This window comes from Sorex fumeus, unplaced genomic scaffold, assembly GCF_029834395.1.
Source record: "Sorex fumeus unplaced genomic scaffold, SorFum_2.1 ptg000002l, whole genome shotgun sequence".
NCBI classification, from domain to species: Eukaryota; Metazoa; Chordata; class Mammalia; order Eulipotyphla; family Soricidae; genus Sorex; species Sorex fumeus.
Genome location: NW_026606059.1, coordinates 44469005 through 44489919, shown reverse-complemented (window position 1 = coordinate 44489919; position 20915 = coordinate 44469005). Strand labels below are relative to the sequence as shown.

At 38.3% G+C, this 20915-nt stretch overlaps 1 protein-coding gene across 2 annotated transcripts in view; it reads left to right on the top strand.

Annotated features, from left to right (window-relative positions):
- The window catches only part of KHDRBS3 (KH RNA binding domain containing, signal transduction associated 3), a 166109-nt gene that overhangs the window by 70369 nt on the left and 74825 nt on the right, over positions 1 to 20915 (top strand). For both annotated transcript variants that reach the window (XR_008795384.1, XM_056136856.1), the window contains exons 3-4: positions 12676 to 12792; positions 19839 to 19985. Coding sequence is in view for 1 of the 2 variants with exons in the window: in XM_056136856.1 (XP_055992831.1) it covers positions 12676 to 12792; positions 19839 to 19985 (264 nt within the window). In the remaining variant the exon portion in view is untranslated. The remainder of the gene's footprint in view (positions 1 to 12675; positions 12793 to 19838; positions 19986 to 20915) is intronic.

The window sequence follows — 20915 nt, the reverse complement described above, 5'->3', positions numbered from 1 at the left end:
AAATATGAGCAGTTCGAATGGTGGTATAGTCTCAAATTCCAAAATTCTTGTCCCCTGATATGTGACTTGAAATAATAAACTTTTTATCATCATTATTAAATAGGCGCCATCACAAGTGGTATTCAGGGATCCAGAGCCACTTCTGTGGCTTCTCCTCCAGTGCTGCCTGCTGATATTTAGTCCCTCGCTGCCATGTAGTACTGCTAGGTGGTATAGGAGGGGATGCCACACACTGGCCACCTCTGTGGTGCTTGGGGACAGGGTAAATCTAGCCTTCTATCTTCATGATGTCACTCAGATGATTTCGGTTTTTTATATGTTGAGTTTTTGTTTTGTATGCTGGACTTTGATAGATTCTGGAGGTCAAAGTAGAGTACAGAAGGAGGGAGCTTGCCTTGCATGAGGCCTGGATCCCATCCGTAGCACCACATTTGATCCCCTGAGCACCGCCAGAAGTGGTCCTTGAGCCCAGAGATAAGAGTGAGCCTCAAATACCAATTGGTGGCATCTATCCGCACCACACTCCCACCAAACAAAATCTAGTATTTGTTATATTTCTTTAAGATAATGCTATTTTTTAAATTAGATTTTATACTTTTTTAATTAGTAGAATTTGGTGCCAGTTTAACTTTTGCATTTATTTTTGACATTTGCAATTTATGGTCATCCAGAGATTTTGAGAGATTTCTTATGAAGAATAATGTTGCTTCCTAACTCTGCCTTTGTTTCTCTAGTATTTCTTTCTGGTAATTTCAGCTCATTTCATTTATGGTAAACGTTGATATACTAAAAAAATTTAAACTCAGTAAATTTTCCTAGGTATTTACATGTCTCAACTTTTCTTTCCCAGAATTTCCTATTGATAATTCTCCAAAGTATTCAAGTGTTTTTTATATTTTGTTCAGAGCTTAAGGATATACATTTCTATGTTTGGTCAGCCTTTCAGAAGCTTACTCAGCCAAAACTTAACAAAAGAGGGTATATGTTTGTATTAAGCAGTAAATTATTTTGGGAACATTTTGCAGACACCCACTACTGAACAAAGCATGGATTATAGAAACCTTTTCAAAACCGTATTCAGTTGCTTCTGTTTACTCAACATGAAATAGAAAGATGAACAACACTTCAACTCTCTTAAATATTTCATAGTCTTGTATATAATAATTTCAACTTAATACTTGTTATAGGTTTATGATAAAGTATACAAAATAAAATCTCAAAGATTGCTTTTCAGTGTTGGCTTTCATGAGAATAAGGAAAGACAAATTGTCATTTCTGTGTCTAACAGAGCAAGTACTTAGAATGTCTGAAGTAGGTTGCTTAAAAATCCTCTGCTTTCAGAATGCTGAAAAAGGATATTTCTGCTTAGCGTAATTGAGAATGTGAGTTTCTAGCCAGCCTTGTATAAAGGCTAATATAGCACTTCCATCAGTTCTAAGAAAAAGCTTTCATGCTTGTGTCAGTTAATAGACTATGCTGGAGGAAGCTGGCAGTACTGGTCCCTATGGAATATCAGAGAGTAGTGAGCTGGATGTAAAATTTATGCTGACAACACTTGCAGCTTCTGGGGCAAGAGGGAAGTGCTGTTTGTGAAACTTCATCTCATAATCTGATTCCCATTAATTGAATAATTCTTTTCTTATTGAACCATTTTCAACACTCACTGGCACTTCCTGAACATGAGACTGAAGTATTCAGACTCAAAAAATGCATTCTTTCTTTTTAGTTATATGAGTGTATTTAGTGGGAAACTTTCCAATAGTGTTGTAGGATTTATAAAACCAAAGATTTTTAACCTACAAAAATTATCCTCCCATTGTGAATGTGTCTTTGTGTATGTGTATAAGCTCTAAAGTTCTATTCAGTGACTGGAAGAATTAATATAAAATACCAAATCAGGATTAGAATCAACCGCCATTTCTTTGAGGAACTATAGGTTTCATAGGCATTTTTAAAAGACTACACCCAGAAGTGCTGGGGGTGTTCAGGTCCTCCGCGGAAAGTACTTGGTCCAGAAGTTGTAGTGAGACCATGCCTAGCAGTGCTGGGGGTCCTGTGGAACCACACCCAGTTGGAGCTCAGGGACTACCTGGGCTACACCAAGAAGTGCTGAGGATTGAACTCAAGAGCTTGGTAAACCCATTAGCATAGCTCACCATTTGAGCCATATTCTCCCAGCACCTACATTTATATTTCCATTCACTCCCTCATTCTCAGGAAATCTGTTCATCCATCTGCTACCTGATACTTATGGAGGATCTTTTGAGTCAGGAAGTATGTTGGGAAACTGAAAAATATTAAGACATGTTCCTTTGTCCCAAGAAACACTTAGCTTGTGAATAATACAGATGGATAAGGTGATGTTTATAATGTGGTGTGAAAAGGTCAGTATTACAGTACTCTAGAAAGAGGTGAGGAGCATGTTGAGAGACAGAGGGCTTTCTCAAAGTGGGTGAAGTCAGGGGACCTGAATGGCTAAGGATTCAGTGTTGATTGACATTGAGGTTCCCTTAAATGTTAGCACGAATGTGGATTTTAAGATTTGCATACAAAACTCGCTAGATGAAAATTAGGGTTTATTGTACAGATAGAGCTAGATGGGTCTGGGTCCATCCCCAGATGTCCAGGCCTTTCCTTTACCCGTGAACAACATCATGAGTCTTGTCCCACTCCATCCACTCTTCTGTTAACGATGGCCATGTCCTTTCCCTGGGCCACTCTCTCTGTCCTGTGACTGTTCTCTGGCCCACATACTCTTTCTTCAGTCTCTAGCAATGGACACATACCCGTAGGTGAATCTCCAGTGCTCAGTACCTTTTCACTGGGCCTCCCAGTTGTACCCCAGCATGGAAGGTGGAGTGGTATATGGAAGAGCATTTGGCTAAACAAACTAGTTTCAAGATGTTACAGTGCTACGAGAACAGAATGTGGGGTCAGGTCAGCAGTTGTGCGTGCAAAATTTAAGTAAGATGCTGCATTTGAGCTATTTTAGAGAATGAGGTGGGCTTTTCCAGTTATTTAAGTTTTTCCCCCACCCAGAGGAGAGATCGCACTATAGAAAGTCATGCTGGAGTGAAAAGATGCTTATTTTTATTTTGAAAAGTGAGTTGTGGGCCAGAAAATATGGTACAGGGCCTAAGTCATTTACCATGCACACAGACAAACCTGATTCGATCCCTTGCATCACATATGGCCTCCCAACCATCTCCAAGAATGGTCCCCAAGCACAGACCCCAGAGTAAGCCCTAACACTAGGTTGTACCCTGCCCACATAATAGAGCTTCCTTATACAAAGGGAGTTGTGTTATATAATCAAGTACATTTTCTCAATGTGTCATCATACATATATGCTGTATTGATAATGTGAAAAACTATGTTGTTAACTAAATCAAGAAAATACAAGGTATAGGAGAGAAGATTTCCATTTTGACTAATTTCTTTAAAAAGCACTTGCATTCTTTTTTTTTTTTTTTTTGCTTTTTCTTTGTTGTTGTTGTTGTTTGAGTGGGAAGTTGGGGCACACATAACTGTACTCAGGACTCACTACTGACTCTGAATTCAGAGATTGCTCCTCACAGTGCTCAGGGAACCATATGGGGTGCTGGAGATTAAAACCAGGTCATCTGCATCCAAGTCAAATACCCTGCCTGCTGTGCTATTTATCTAGTTCAAAATAATAAATTTGTTGAACATGTTTATTTTTATGTATTTTATTTTTATGTATTTATGTAACCACCATGGTTTACAAAGCTGTTTATAATACAGTCATTGGACATTCAGTATTTCAGGACCAATCCTTCCATCATGGTGACCTTCCCTACAACAGTGTTCCCATTTTCCCAGCCACTCCTCAAGCCTGTCCCCTTTAGGCACAGATAATTTATTTTATATTGCTTGTACGGCAAGCTACCGAGAGTATCTTGCCCGCACGGCAGAGCCTGGCAAGCTACCCGTGATGTATTCGTAATGCCAAACACAGTAACAACAAAGTCTCCAATGGAGACGTTGCTGGGCCTGCTTGAGCAAATCGATGAACAACGGGAGGACCGTTACCGTGACCGTGATATTGCTTGTACAACTAAATGGCTAATGGAATTATCAAGGAATACTAAAGTCAGAGAAAATTTTTAAAAATTGTTATATCTCACCTTGGGGTCATTAAGTCTATGTCTCAGGGTTTACTAAATGATCTTTTGCCTGTTAAGCCTTTTGTGTTACTGTTTTTATCAAGTTCAGTTGGCTTCTAGGTTACTTTCCCCATCAAATTTGGTATATTTCTACTGAAATGTCAGTCTTGTGGAATTTGGACATGTTACTCTTAAGAACTAGGATCTGTAGAACTGGGCCAATGAACTTACATGGCAGCATCTGTGGGATGTGGGTGTGGGTTCTGGGGCTTCCAGAAGTACTGGGGTGGGAGTGGGGGAAGGTTTCCCACCCGCACTCTGAAAAGACCCCAGAGTTCTCAGCCTGAAAATAGATGTTCCTAAAATTTTCATAGGTTTAGTGTCTGTAGAGATGAACTGCGAAGCAGTGGAGTTGGACTTTTGGTATGGAGGCAGCTGTAGCTGCCAGGGCTTCCTTGGGGTGGGACCTAGCCTAGCCCCTGAGCAAGCCCCGGAGGAGTTTTCAGCCAGGAAACCAGTGTACTTGTGAATGTTAGTGGGAAAAAAAATCACTGAATTCTTAAAAATGGTCATTTCAGAGTGTTTTTGTGCTGTTTTCTCCTTTACATTTTATACTTTAATGTCTTGACATTAAATTTTTGTCATTTTAACAATTAAAATTTTTCGCAATTTCCACTTCAAGGAGAAAAAGCTTGCCTAAACTTGATTTAGGAACTGCCTCTATGCTATGGGTTATGTTCATCAGTTATCACTCAGTTCCCAGTGAAACGCTGCCAACCTTTTGGAAGTTCGGGGCTGTTCTCTACGATTTCAATTTTTGAGGTTGAGTGAAGTAGGGTCTCCAACCCAAGATAATTGTCAGGCCTGGAGAAGGCAATTAGAATTTAGCATTTTTATAAATGGCATTTTGTCATTTATATCTGTGGTAGTATGATCCGATATGTTCTGCCTCTTCATGACCACTCCCAAATGCCCTGTTGGCTTTCCTGGAGTGTGCAGCTTCCTATCTGTAGCAAAACTGACATCATGAACAGCTGCAGACCCAACTGCACTTTAAGGAGGATTGGTAGCTGCTGTTTTTCTAATTTAGGAAGCCTTACACCATGCAAAAGTTCTGTCACCCTGTGATCTTCATGGTAAGCAGAAATCTAGAATGCTCGGATGAATCAACCAAAGAACTGAGCTTTGTAATGGATAGCCACCTTTTTCTTATGAGAAAGAGGAACGAACTGTCTTGGAAGGGGTCCTCCAGCCCGTTTTGCTGTTTCCACCTGTAATCTAAAGCATCTTGCCACCAGTTACCCTGGTTCTCCCACTGTTGCCTTATGAACAGCAGTTATTATTTTATGCTAATACATTATTGCCATTTGGGGAAGGTTTGTTGTAACAGATAACCAAAATATCATTAATATGTGGGGCAGGAGTGATAGTACAGCAGATAGGGCATTTGCCTTGCATGCGGCTGACCCGGGTTCAATCCCCAGCATCCCATATGGTTCCCCAAGCACTGCTAGGAGTGATTCCTAAGTATTGAGCCAGGAGTAATCCCTGAGCATTGCTGGGTGTGACCCCCCCCAAAAAAAGGGGAAAAAATAAAACCCTAATTTCTAACTTTGTAATTGTTAAGGCAAATGAGGTTTGTGGAAATGATGTGGCTTATGCCTTCCTAACTTCTTTCCTGCCACCACCTACTGTTACTCTATCTGCCCCTAGTCCTCTGTCACAGGTCCCCATGTACGCTGTTTCGCCTTTGGCCCCTTTGGAATAACCTGAGTCCCTGGTTGTGATATTTCACAGCTGGTATAGTTTGTATAATAACCAGAAAAAAATTTTGTTATGTTTAGTTGAATAAAACAGTATACTAGTATCCAGGGATTAAACTAGTTACTACATAGTTTATATGTGTTGGATAAAAGCATTTTAATTCCATTGCAGAGTGCGATTTTCAAAATTATCTTCTGTTCTCCTTTGGATCATTTTACTACCACTAGAGAGATTTTTTTCTTTTGTAGCTGAGGGTATCATTAATCTGTAACTTGTCATATTCTACTACTTACTAAAATTTTATGCACTTTTCCTCTTAAGTATTTTAAAATTCTTTAGCGCTACTTTTTAAATCCCTGTATAGCAACTCACTGTAATTGTGTTCATACATGTGTGAGGGTCTGAGTGGGAGAGTAGGGCGTGACAAGACCTTACCATTTGGAGGGATTAGTTTCAGTAACCCAAACTTATCCCAAGATTGGATTTTGTCAAGCTGTAAAGGGCACTTAAGAAAAATAGTATTAGAGGACAATAAACTGTTCATATTGTCCTCTAGGAAGATACCATAATGCTTTTAACAATTTTGTGATAAAGATTAGGAGGTTTACCTTTGGAAGAACTTTATGTTTTTTGATTTTGATTTTCCTTTTATGCCAGGTCTTTTATATTTCACACTGCTGACACAGCTGTGGCTGTCTCAAAATAAAGCTCCCATAGATAAGGTATGAAGATGCCAGAGTTCATTTATTTATTCTGATTTTGTTGACACGGTATTTTTTTTTTTAAGCACTGCTGTTTTGCCAGGGTAGAGATGTGGAAAAGATTCAAAGTTGAGTCTATCACATTTCCTCTCCTTAGAAATCCATTGTAATGCTAACAGTGTAGTCTGGTACACATAACAACAGAGGATAGGAGAAGGAGGCTCAGAATGGCTGACACAGGCTCAGAGTCACCAACAGGTACAGAGTTAAGAAGCAGTTACATCAAAAAGGTTGGACTTCAATCTAAAGATAGTTGGACTCTCTTACACACACACATACACACACACACACACACACACTTTTAAGTTTACAATACAATTCTGTCCTTTACTATACAGTTGCCTCCTTTTATCCTCTACCATTTCTCTTTCCTTTTCCTTCTGGAACCACTCATGATTTTGCAGTATATAAAGTTCCATCTGTTCACCTTGTTTGTTCCATCCTTTATGTAGACCACAAATAAATGAAATTTTAACAGATTTGTCTTTCTCCATCTTTTTTTCCCCCACTAAACCTTATCTCCATTAAGTCCATCCATGTTGTTGTAATTCTCAGGTGATATTTTTTCTTTTGTCTTTTGTGGCTGAGATATATGCTATAGAGCACACAGACCATATCTTCTTTATTAAGTCATCTGTCCTTTGGGTGCATGGACTGTATTTTAAACTGATGTGAGAAACTCAACATTCTATTACGAAGATGGAGTAGAAAGAGGATACTTCATTGTGAACATTGAGACAGTGATTGTCTGCAATTAGGTGTATTTACTGGAACCACAGAAGAATAGAAAGGTTTGCAAAAGATTTAGGAGGTGAAAGTGTTAAGATATGATTAATTGGTCTGTTGAAATGTTCTCGGTGCCTTTTTCTGCAGAGAGAGTAGAGCAGCATTTATGAGAACCTTGCCACCTCCCTCTTTGAATAAGTATTAGATTTCTGATTTGAGACTTCACAGATGGCAGTACACTTTGCCAGCCTTTGGAATATGAACCAGTAACATGTTTGATTTAGGGTGGCAACAGTCACAAGTTCAATTTTTGTGTTGTATCAGAGGTCAATAAAACATCCTTGTTGGACTACTCAACTTCTAGTGAGCATCCAATTAAGGGCAGCCTTTTAATGGAAATGGAGATATGTTTTAAGGCATAGTTGTTTATGAAATGGCAGCTTGACTGTAATTGTTCCCCAAGGAACAGTGTCATGTCACAAATACAGTAAGATCAATTACTGCTAGTTCAGAAAGCATTTGTTCTTGACCGATGAAGAAAATAATTACTGGATTTTACACATTACATAATGAAACTCAAATATATTTATATCATTTTACCTTAATTCTTTTCAAATTTTCCTACTAACAGTTGAAGATTTAATAAATTTGTAATATAATTGCCATCTCAAGAAGATACTTGTCTTAGAAATATCACATTTTGGGGCTGGAGCGACAGCACAGGGGGTAGGGCATTTGCCTTATACATGGCTGACCCAGGTTCGATTCCCAGCATCCCATATGGTCCCCCGAACACCGCCACCACCATAAGTAAGTCCTGAGTGCATGAGCCAGGAGTAATCTCTGTGCATTGCAGGGTGTGACTCAAAAAGAAAAAAAAAAGAATATCACCAATTTTCACCTTCCATGAAATCTGAATGAATGAAATTAACATGAATGAAAGTTGAATGGATTTAATTATTACTATTTATCATGCAAATGTAGTCAACAAATAAAAACATTTAAGACTTTGATGATAGAAGAGATTATTTTAAAATAATATTGGAGGCTCAGAGAAGAGGACAGTTTTATTTTTATCTTATTTTTGCTTTGGGGGCCACTTATTCCTGGCTCTGTGCTTCAGGATCACTCCTAGTGGGGCTTAAGGACCCTATGGAGTGCCAGAGATCAGATCGGGGCTGACTGTTATACAAGACTAGCACCCTACCCCTTGTACTAGCTCCTCTGGCTCTAACCCCAAAACTATTTCAGCATTAGGGAGATTATAAACATTAAATGATCTGTTAACATTTCAGACTTCAGACCGAAAAGGATTTTCCTTTTATGAGGAGACATGTAGAAGACCAGAAAAAGCGTGGAGTGTGTAGGAATGATGAAAGAGAGCTTTTCACCCAAAGTCTGGAACTGAAAAAGGGCATGTAGTAGTTATGTTGACTGAGGTTGTTGACCTGAGGAAAGGGGAAATTCTTTTTTTTTAAATTTATTTTGATTTTTTCATTTTTGGGTCACACCCGGCAATGCTCAGGGGTTACTCCTGGCTCATGCACTCAGGAATTACTCCTGGCAGTGCTCAGGGGACCATATGGGATGCTGGGTCGGCCTCGTACAAGACAAATGCCCTACCCCCTGTGCTATCGCTGCAGCCCTGGAAAGGGGAAATTCTTAATTAAACTTTGATAAATGAAAGCAAGGGACATCTTCAGGCTAATCAGTGAAGCAGGCAGCCAGCTAATCTCTTCCTGGGCAAAAAAAGAAAAACATGGGGAGAATGTGGAAGCCCTGCGTGTAGCAGTAAAGATGAACAAGGGTTCATTCCCATCTAAACTAAGTCATATGGTGGCACTTAGCAGTGCATCATTTCCAGGAGTGTGAGGGGATCTCAGAAGTTCCTGTCACTGTTTTTCAGGAGTTCTCATGTAATATTCAGTGATATTATGATGCTCAGACTTTACCTGAGAGGTTTTAACAGCTTGATAAGTTGGAGGTGTAGAGTCTCTTGTAAACCACAACAATCTCGAATAGGGTGAAATTAAAGACAAAGGGTCAGGAGACTGTGGGATCACTCTGCTGGCATGAGGGCAGGCCACCCTGAGCCTCCTGCTGAAATCCAGAGTGCTGTACTGCACAAGTCAGAGAAATAAACCTTGACAAGAACTTGGTGGCTTATCTTTTAAATAATTAAAAATAAAACACACACAGACACACACACACACACACACACACACACACACACCACGCACGCACGTACACACTTTGTTCCATATGTTTTCTTTTTTTCTTGTTGCAGTACTGAGTATAACTAGTTTATGGTTTGTTTTGTTTTAACTCTGTTAGGATTTCATCAAGAGTATATAAAATTAAAGTGCAGCAAGAACAGTAACAGGTGCTTCAAAAGTAAAAAAAAAAAGAGTAAATAACTCCACTCGCTGGCTGTGTTCCAAAAAAGAAGCACATTTACACAGGACATTGTACACAGGACACTTATTTATGAAGGTCAAACCCATCCGTTCCTGATGATGAGTGTCATGCTATATCTTTGCCCATTGATTGCAAATAAATAGTGGCCCATAATCATTACGACAGGAAAACAGACCTGCTGAGTTTCTAATACCTTTTAGAGAGGTGATGCAATCTGTAATTGAGCTGATGAGCATCCGGCTGTATTACTGTTGTCATGACTCAGCTCTGAGGACACTGAGTATCCAGTCACTCAGATCCCAACATCAGATACCAGACTTCATCCACTCTGAAGTTAACTGCTTAATCTTTCATGAGTGCCATGGACATGGCTCCCAGTTGTTGACTTAAACCCAAAAACAAACAAACAATATAGTGGTATGAAACAACAGCAGGCAGGTGGCATTAGTAATATTTTGATAACTACCAAATAAATAAGTTGCAATGATTCAAGAGACCAGAGGAGCAGAATCCTGAGCTTGCAGGATAAGAAGAATCTCATTAGTCCTGGAAAACCTTGAGACTTGATCTGTAGAGTCCAGTTACTGTGAAGGTGAATTTGTGTTGAAAACTCATAAGAGAATGCTTGATTGAAGTCTATATGAATAGTGAAGCCAGCAATGCTTCTCACCAGGTCATGAATCTAGGTTTCTGCCCTTAACCCAGACAAGTGATTTTCTTTTTGTGTGTCTGTGTGTGTAAGGGGGACAGGGGTTTAAGCCACACACAGTGGTGCTCAGAGCTTACTCCAGGCTCTGTGCTCAGGTATCACTCCTGTCGGGCCTGGGGGAACCAGGGTGAAGGGTGAACCTGGGTCAGCTGCATGCCAGTTCCCCATCTCTTGTACTGTCTCTCTGGCCCCCAAAGGAGATTTTCTGAGAACTTGGATAGTGAAGTTTGAGGTGTAAGATGACCAGTAGATAAAACTGGGGATTCAGTTCCACATGCTGTAATGAACATGAAGGAAAGTACTCCCTTAAAGATGCACTGTTTAATGTTAAGTTTCTCATTATTCTGGCAGGTAGACCAAGATATTGGGGAATGCCTCTTTAGGGCACTATGTTACCCAAGGGAAAATAAGCATGAACCGTAATATTTGGTAGCTTTGCTGTAAAAAAGATGGGCTGCCACGTTGACAGTGAGTTTTCAAGGCCATGTTTCAAAGCAGAACTTTCAGTCAGCATTCTTAGTCTAAAATTTTTAAGAACAGTTCACTGAAGGTTACCAGTCATTTCAGGAAAGCCCATTATGTAGAAAGCGCAAGGTATAAAGCATGACAGACATGGAATCTGTTAGAAGCAGCAAATGAAATAAGCTTCAACATGGCCAGGAGCTTCTGCTGTCATTAATATACTCAGAATGATCAAGATTTATATTGCTTCCATAAGTATCTTTAAAGTGCCATATAAAGAACAAATATAAAAATAGTGTCGATAATTGAACATTTGTGAGAAGTAAAAGAATCAATAGGTAGATAGGAAGTGTAATCAAATCTTGCAGAAATTAAAAAAAGGGAAGATGGATGAGAGGAAAATAATAGAGAAACTTAGAGGTCATGAGGTCGCGCTGAGTAGGTTCAATATTCAAATGATGCATTTTCCAGAGAGATTAAGCAGAGAAAGTTGACATCAAGATATGAAGCAGGAATAAGAAGACTGACATACTTTTTCTTCTAGTGTTGATATTTTAGACTCAACATTAAAAATAGATATATAATAAATGTAAATATAAAATTCATGTTTTAAAAACAAATGTATAATATGTAAAAATTAAAAATTGATACTTGAGATTTATTTGAGGACTGATAAAATTGAAAATAACAGACAAGAAAGTCCTTTCGTTTTTAAGTACATATTTCAGGAAAATTATTTTAGTCACTGTAATTAGATAAGAAACATTTTTAAGGTTGTGGAAGCTAACTTATACCAAAGCAGCAACTTTATGAATTTATAATCAAGAATCTTGTCAAAAAGAATGAATTCTGTCTAGGCTAATAAGACTGACTTTCTGTTTGACAGGAGTTCATGACTAACTTTGTAGCAGCATATTGAAAAGTCGCCTAAAATTCCTAATCCATATTATTTTATTCAAGAAATACTTATGTGCAGAGACTTAGTTGTATGGGCTGATGTAATCCTAGAAACAGTCTCATGAGGGGAGATTTTACTACTTCACTCATTACCATTTTATAGATAAGGGTTACACAGTTTGGCAGATGTGAAAAGTCAGGTTTCGAACCAAAACCCTTTAACCTCTGAGTTTATACCCTTAATCAGTTCACTTTTTTTCTGCTTTTTAAATTCATGATCCCAAATGCCTGGGTTAAACAACTTTTCTATTCCCATCACTCGTGATTCACCTTTTTCAAATTCCCATCACTCATTATTTTTAGGAGAGATGGAGGGGTTTTGTCATCAAGCTTTTGACAGTCACTAAATGTTTGAAGAACCTATGTAGGCCAGAACACTCCTCGAGCATTCAAACTTTGTGATACCCAGTAGAAGCCAGACCCTTTATAATGACTACTCTAGTGCACGTTACTATATACCCAGTATTGTTCTGTCTCACCTACATCTGACCATAGCACTGTTTATGTTTGATGTTGAATATGGTTTGAAATTATCATAACAATTTTTCATGAGACAGCCAAAAGTGGAGTTTGAAGAGATCTGGTTTGTGAGAAATATTATGCTCTGGTACCTGTATCAAAAACTTTAATATTTTCTATCAGTAATGTATAGCATATCATAGTGTTTCTTGAACACTATAGTGTTTCAAAATTAATATATTTCTTTTAGATATGAATGTTACAAATTTTGTTTATTTGATTTTTTTCTTAGTTCAACTTTGTGGGGAAACTTTTGGGTCCACGTGGCAATTCTCTGAAGCGTTTACAAGAAGAAACATTGACCAAAATGTCTATACTTGGAAAAGGATCCATGAGAGACAAAGCAAAGGTAATACTTATTGTAGATAGTATCTACAGTTTTACTCAAAATATATAATTTCTTTTAGATCATCCATTGTATCAGTGCATATTAAATAAAAGTTAGGATCGCAGATAAAATTATATGTAAATTTTATGGAAGATTTGTGATACTGTTTAGAGAATTGAGTTATTCTGGTCAGCTTCACAACATTGCATCTTTAATAAATGCTTTTCCATTTATAAAATAAACTAGTAATGTTTATAGTTTTGATCTTAGAGAGATATACTTCACTCTTTGTTAATGTAAGAGTTGCATCTATACTGCCATTAAGATAAACAAGTTAGTCTATCATTTTGCAACTTAAAATCCTTAAGCTCATTTTTCTATGAACTTCTTACATGATTTGTCAAGTTAAATTGAATTTTAATGGTTTAATAATTGCTTACTTTTTGAACATAGTTGTTCCATTTAGATATATTCACAATAACTGCCTCCCTTTTTAATAACCTAAGGTTTTGCTAATCCTAATTACATCAATTCAGAAGAATTTTTTTTGATTTCATAATGTTACCAGATACTGTTCTTACTATCACTTTTTTTGGTTCTCATTGAAACTACATTACTGAAAACCAAATCCACCTGCATGAAATGGCAACGGTGATTCTTATCAAAGAAGAAAGTTATTTAGACACAATCTAGACTCCTTAAAAATAAGTTCACTTAAATAGTACACATTTTTTTAATTGGGGGGGGGGGCCTAGATGGTGCTCTGGATTTACTCCTGTTATTATTCAGGGCACCATATGCAGTACTGGCTATTGGATCCAGGCCTGCTCTATGAAAGCAAGAACTTTACCTTTTGAACTATTTCCTGGCCCCTTATTTTAGCTCTTTTAATAAAAATATTAAATCCATACATGTATTGCCATCATTTTATGTCTGAACAGGCTTTTTTTTTAATGTGCATTGGGTATCTGTGTTGTCCTTGGAAACAGTGGAAAATACATTATTTTTTTTTTATTTTGCAAGTAATAGAGCCCAGATTCAGAGAACTTGATTATATTGTCATGCTAAAAAGAACATTAATTATATGGCTATGTATCAGACTCAGCTGCTTTAAAATATAGGTGTATTCTTCAATCTTATTTTGGATGAAACATTATATTACAGAAGTTATATGAAATGATTCTAATATGAGGCCAGTTTTACTGCTTACTAAGCATTGCTGATGTTGCTTTGGTGTCCTGATTTGTTTGTTCAATTATGGAAAGCAAAAGTAACTGGTTGGTCAGAACTTTTCTGTAGCTTCTAGAAAAGTATACAGTGAAACAGCTACAGTGGCCTCACCCTAGCTGATGATCTTTAATAACATCTTCAGTAGAGCCATCTGGTAATGTGGTAGGACCAGTGAAATCCAGAGTTATTTTGTTGCTTGTTAAGGGAGTTCCTCATCAGAAGCAAGGTTTTGTGGTGTTCACTGAGTTATCAGGGGATGCATGCTTTTATGGGTAGGATAAGGACAGCAGGAAGGCAGGTCTTTCTGTAAATGGTTAGTGTGAAAAACTGTCTGCCCATTTACTGGGAGTAATCCTAAGCACTATCAACTTGGATTCAGTATGGTGGACCTTCCAGATTATGTGCTTATTTCAAGAATCGCTGTGCTTCTATTCTTTTGGGAGGTTGATCACCTGTAGTGCAATAGCAAACCATTGTTTTTGAATGAGGGCAATGTTGTAAATAATGTCTAACTTTTTCACCTTTTCACCATGCTTATGAGAATGAACTGCTTTGAATGCTACTACCGTGAGACCCTCTGGCTACCTGGTCACCTAGTGCTAGCTCTGCATTGCATGGTGGCACATGTTCTTGCACTTTTGTGCCTCTTCTGTAGACCACATCCAAAGTCACATGCACTAGATTCCTTGACTACATTTTTGCTGTCTTATATAAGAAATGACTGAAGGGTTTGCAGTGTCATCCATCAGCACACAGGATGATTACTTATGTATGTGACCTTCCTTTTTGGATTTAATTTGGCTCCTTGTCTCTCTCTGCCTCTGTCTTTGTCTCTATCTCTTTCTCTGTCTCTGTCTCTATCTCTTTCTCTGTCTCTCACTCTGTCTCTTTTTATTCAATTCTCTCTCGAATTTGTTTTTTGAATTTTATTTTTGGCACCATGGTTTACAATACTGTTAGTGGCAGGGTTTCTTGCATGAATTGTTTCAGCACTAAACCCTCTACCAGAGTGTCTGCTTCCCTCCACAGTGTGCCCCCCTCCCCATCATGTCCTCCCCATCACACAGCCCCCCACCAACCCCCGCTCCCGTGAGCTTCCTCCTCAAGACCAGTTCTCATTTGGTTGTCTTTGGACATTTGTTATTCTAATATATTCCCTTCCCTCCCTCCCTCCTTTTCTCCCACCTGTTGTAATTGAAGTTATTTAGAAGGATGTGAGGGAAAAGAGAGAAGTATGTGTTTGAAAGAGGACACAGCCTACTCCAGAGTACAAATAGGTAAGCTGAGAGACATAAAGACAAGTACGGATACATCTTCAAGAACTTGAAAGGCAAACCTCCCCTACTTTTATTTCTTTATATCACACACATGAAAGAGATCATTCTCTATCTGTTCCTTGCCTTCTGTCTAACTTAACTCGCATAATACTCTCCAGATGCATCCACGTAGCAGCAAATTGAATTGCATGATTTCATTTTTCTCACAGGTGAGTAGTATTCCATTGAATATATATGCACTATAATTTCTTTACTCAGTCATATGTTCTTGGTTGTTTCCGGATATTGGGCATTGTGAACATTGCTGCTAAGAACATAGATGTTCAGATGTCTTTTCTAAATAGAGTTTGGGGGCCCTTGGTGTAGATACCAGGAAGTGGAATTGGTGAGCCATAGGAAAATTCAATTTCTAGTTTTCTGAGAAGTGTCCATATTATTTTCCCAAAAGTTGGACATTCATGCCAACACTGGTTGCTTTTTTTCCCCTTTGTAATGTGTGCCAGTCTCACTGGTGTGAGATGATACCTTGTTTTGATTTACCTTTCTCTGAAGATAAGTGATGCAGAACAATTTTTTCATATACCTTTTGGCCATCTGTTCTTCTCACAGGGCCAGTGGAGGGGGGTTGTACCACACCAGATTGTGCTCAAATACTCCTGGCTCTGTAGGATATGTAATTGGGTTGGCCACATACAAGTACAAGACAAACACCCTAAATATTGTACTGTTACTCCCACCCCACCTTTTGGTCATCTATATATGTTCTTTGAGGATGTTTCTGTTTAAAACCCAAGCCCCCACCAGTTTTGTGATGGGGTTGATTTTTTCCTGTGAACTTCTACAAGTGCTCTATGCACCTTGGTTATTAACCATTTATCAGAGGAGTGGTGAGCAGATACTCTCTCTTGGTCTATAGGATGTCTTTTCATCTTGGTCAGCATTCTTTTACAGTTTCTTCGCTATTCTTGGTACAAACAGGGATCAAGGCATAAGCTAGGATGATAATAGGGTAAGATTAATAATTAGTCTTATTGATTACTCTCATTGCCTTTAAGCCTATACTTTGCTCAAGCAATGTAGGAAAAGCTTCCTGTGACAGGCTTCTTCCATTATGGAAGACATAATGGTGTGTGTGTGTGTGTGTGTGTGTGTGTGTGTGTGTGTGTGTTTAAATTGAATCACTGTAAAATATAAAGTTATTGTACTAAGCTGTTCATTGTTGGGTTTCAGTCAATGTTCCAACATCACGCTAGTGTACATTTCCCAGCACCAGTGTTCCCAATATCCCTCTTCCTACCCACCCACGCCATCCTGACTTTATGGCAGGTACTTCTCTCTCTCTCTCTCTCTCTCTCTCTCTCTCTGTCTCTCTCTCTTTGGGTCATTATGGTTTGCAGTACAGCTACATGTTTGGTCTTTTATCCACTTTCAGAGTGTATCTCCCATCCCGAGCAATCACTCCCAACCATCATTGTTCTTCTCTATCCCAAATGCCCTGTCAGGGCATAATGTGGTTTTAGCATTCAGTTCCTCAGAATAGTTGGCTGCTTTTTTTTTCCGGCCACATTCAGCACTGCTCATGGTTTATTCTCAACTCTGCTCAGGGGTCACTACTGGCTGTGACCCAGGGACCATATAGGGTGCCACGGATTGAATGCAGGTTGACTGTATACAAGGTGAGCATCCTACCTGCTATACTTTGACTTTGTCTCCCCTCAGATTAATCTGATCCCCTTCCAGATGTTGCCAAACATGTTTTGGGTTTCATGCGAGAGATGACCGAGCTGTCTGTAGTGGCCATTCAACAGCACAGAAGTGTAAACTCAGTCTGTTGACTCTGGCTAACAAACTTTGTCCATAAGCAGCTGGGATCTTTGAGAATTCCTTTAGTGCTTTCCCATTGAGATGATAATGTGAACTAATTTTTAAGTCAGAAATGCCTCATTTCACCTCATTCTAGCTCCCTTTTCTTCCTGCTCTGTGGTAGTCTCTCTACTTGGTCCACCAGTTTTGCCTTCAAAAACATGTAAATGCTGGTGACCACGGGTAATAATTGAAGTAATAGGCTTGGTAGAGAAATGACTATCCAGCTATTCTATCTGGTCTGTGGTAGTCATATTCCTACTGCCTGAATTCTTTGAATACTGATTCTGTTTTTGATCCTTTTGCTTAGTTTTATTTTTGTCTATAGAAATTCTCTTAATTATATGTATATACCTATAGTTTTTCTTTACTTAGAATGGCATCATTTTAGGTTGTATTTCTAATAAAATTCTGATGTGATTGTGTTCATTAGTTTCTCATATTGCTACATTGAGAAATTATAAGGATCGTAACTAGGATGAATCAGTTGGCGATGTGGCTTAGTAATCACCATGATGCTATAGTCTGTTAAGTTTTTCGTTTGTGCCAAACACTAGGCTAGTTCCTGTGCCCAGGTAATGTACATCATCAAACAGAGTCATTAATACCATATTTATGAAGTTATTTTTACAATGGCTGCTATATTTATTCAACAATATTTTATTATTCTGTGTTAATTATATGCTAAACATAATTCTGTAGACTCTGTGTTGTTAGATACAAAATCCTTTAACAGCTTCTTACTGTTAGCTCCTAATTACTGATCCTAATGACTCCAATTGTTACTACAACAACCCTATAAGAGGTAGCTACTATACTATTATTATTTCCCTTCGAAATTGCCCCCTCATGATTAAGATGATGTAACCACCGCAGAATTTTACAACAGCTTTTGAATTTGGAATTTGGATGCACGAATTTTGATTTTGTATTCTTCTCCAAACATTACATTGCTTCTAGTTACAAATCTAAGAAATATTCTAGTAATAACTACTTTATGGAATTATGAGACAGCTCTGATTATTGAAAGAAAGTCTCTTCATTCAAATGAAAGTTTGTTTGGCTATAGATTGGCAATTAAACTAGCACTTAAGGGGACTGAGCGATAGAACAGCGGGTAGGGCATTTGCCTTGTACACGGCCGACCCGAGTTTGATTCCCAGAATCCCATATGGTCCCTTGTGCATTGCCAGGTGTGACCCAAAAAGCCTAAATAAATAAATAAACTAACTGGCACTTAAAGTATTTAATTGATATCACTTTAAAAAGAAAAAGCAAATGCATTTTAGTATTTCCTATTTTAGATTTTTTCTAAGCATAGAATTATTCCCTCCTCCTTCCTACCTCTTTCTCATCCTCTTTCTCCAACTTTCTACCCACTTCAGAAACTTCTCTCCCTACTTCTCCCTTTCTTTCATGTTTCTTCCCTTCATTATCCCTCCCTCCCACAAAATCAGTCCATTTTTCTTTCTCTTACTTAGACACACACACACAGTGTACATTTGTAGAATGATTGAAATATACTGTACCAAAGAGTAATCTTTGAATAGTGAAGAAAACCAGTGACGACCACCTTTGTTATCTCTGCAGGTCTTTGCACACATATATAGAATAGATGTAGGTCTGCAGGTGTGCAGATGTTGAAAAAACACAGTTTTAGAAATTCTAAGGAGGTTTTTTTCCTTAGGAAATGACTGTTGGAATTCCTGCTAATCTTATTTTCTTTGGTTATAATGTTGAACATAAAGGTCTATCAAAGATCCATATTTGTATTGTCACCCTATTGAAGAATAGTTTGGAAAAGGAGTTAGCAAAATAAGTAGTCCTTTAACACTTGAGTATTTCCCCTCCCAATTTTCACTTCAGTTTTATTTTATAAGCATATAAGCATAAAAATATTAAAAATACCCTAAAGAAAGGACTTCTGTTCATTGTCAACCACACCTATGTGTAATTGCTACCTGCAACCCGTCATGATTTCTCTCTAACGTTGTGAGGCTTGAATAAAGGCCACTGATTACCAACCGTGTGTGTGTGTGTGTGTGTGTGTATGTGTGCGTGTTTGTCTGTGTATGTAATTAAGCCATGCCACGAAATCAAATCTCTCATTTAATTTTCACAATATTACCTCAGAGCGTATGTAGAAATGTGTTTCAGTGAATAAATGAACAAAATTATGTAGAGATAAATAGTATTTGATCATACTTTAGTAAGTATTTGTTCAGTGTCTTCTGCGTACTAAGGCCACTTCTAAACATTTACACCATAGCGCTAGACACAAGAACCTTGTTTGGCTCATTCCAGTGAGGGAATTGAGGAAGAGGATATGTGAAAAATAGTTTATATATTTAGAAAATGGTTGATACTTTGTACCAGCATCGCTGGCACCTAGGGTAAGCCGAGACACTTTCAGTTTGTGCAAGGAGGTGTGTTCAGATCAAGAAGGGGCTTGAGGGAGAAAGGCAAAACTGGGGACTCAGCGTGTAGTGCTAGTGCTGAGGCAGGACTTGAGACTTTTCTGTTGCAGTCAGGAAGGAGCCTGTGAAGTTTCCTATGCCTGAGAGTGGCACAACCAGGATTAACTTCTTTAGAGTGGTACTTGCTTTTGAATTAATCTTCCTAGATATCCACCTGCCAAATACGCTAGTTATTTTCTTTCTTTTAATGACATTGTTTAACATGATTTCTCTATTTTAGGAGGAAGAGTTGAGAAAAAGTGGAGAAGCCAAGTACTTCCACCTCAATGATGATCTGCATGTTTTAATTGAAGTTTTTGCCCCGCCAGCGGAAGCATATGCCCGGATGGGACATGCCTTGGAAGAAATTAAAAAGTTCCTCATTCCTGTTAGTATTTGGATGTTTAATTTTTTATTTAAAGATGTTTTTTAAATCCTTGGTAATAGTTATAAGAAATTGTTATTTGTATAGCTCATGTATTTTGTTTAATTCTTGTGTCCCTGTGAATTACTTATTCTTCCCTTATATATGAGGCAGTTGGATTTTTAAAGGGCATAAATAGCATTGCTAAGATTGTACAGTTAAGAATATTGAAAAATAATCACTATTGTGGACTCCAAGTCCTTTTAAGTTCTTTTGTGACACTAAAATGACCTCACAATTTTATCATTTATTGTCACACAGAGTACTAGTTCTTTCAGTATACCAAGCTTTACGCTTTGTGTGAAGCGTACAAAGAGAAATGAGAGCTCTCCCTGCCTTTTAGGAATGTTTAGTTTAGGGAGGAAGAAAAAATTCATCAGAGGAATCAGTACAGCATGATGAAATTAACAAATGTAAGCTTGATGAACAAGAGAGGAAAGGCAAATAGATAATTGGCATAGCTAGTTTGCTTTTGCCAGGTTTGGGGGTTTGGGGATTTTTGGGGATAGGGACACCTTTTTTTTTGAAGTTGTTTTTGTTTTTTTGTTTGTTTGTTTGTTTGTTTGTTTTGAGTTACACCCCCAGCGGGTAGGGTGTTTGCCTTCAGCCAACCCAGCTTCAATTCCTCAGCCCCTCTAGGAGAGCCTCGCAAGCTACTGAGAGTATCTTACCTGCACGACAAAGCCTGGCAAGCTGCCCATGATGTATTCCATATGCCAAACATAGTAACAACAAGTCTCACAATGGAGATGTTACTGGGTCCGCTTGAGCAAATCGATGAACAATGGGAGGGTAGTGCTCCAGTGCTACAGAGCTACACCCAGCAATACCCAGGGCTTATTTCTAGCTATGCACCAGGGATTATTCCTGGTGGACTTGGGGAACCATATGGAG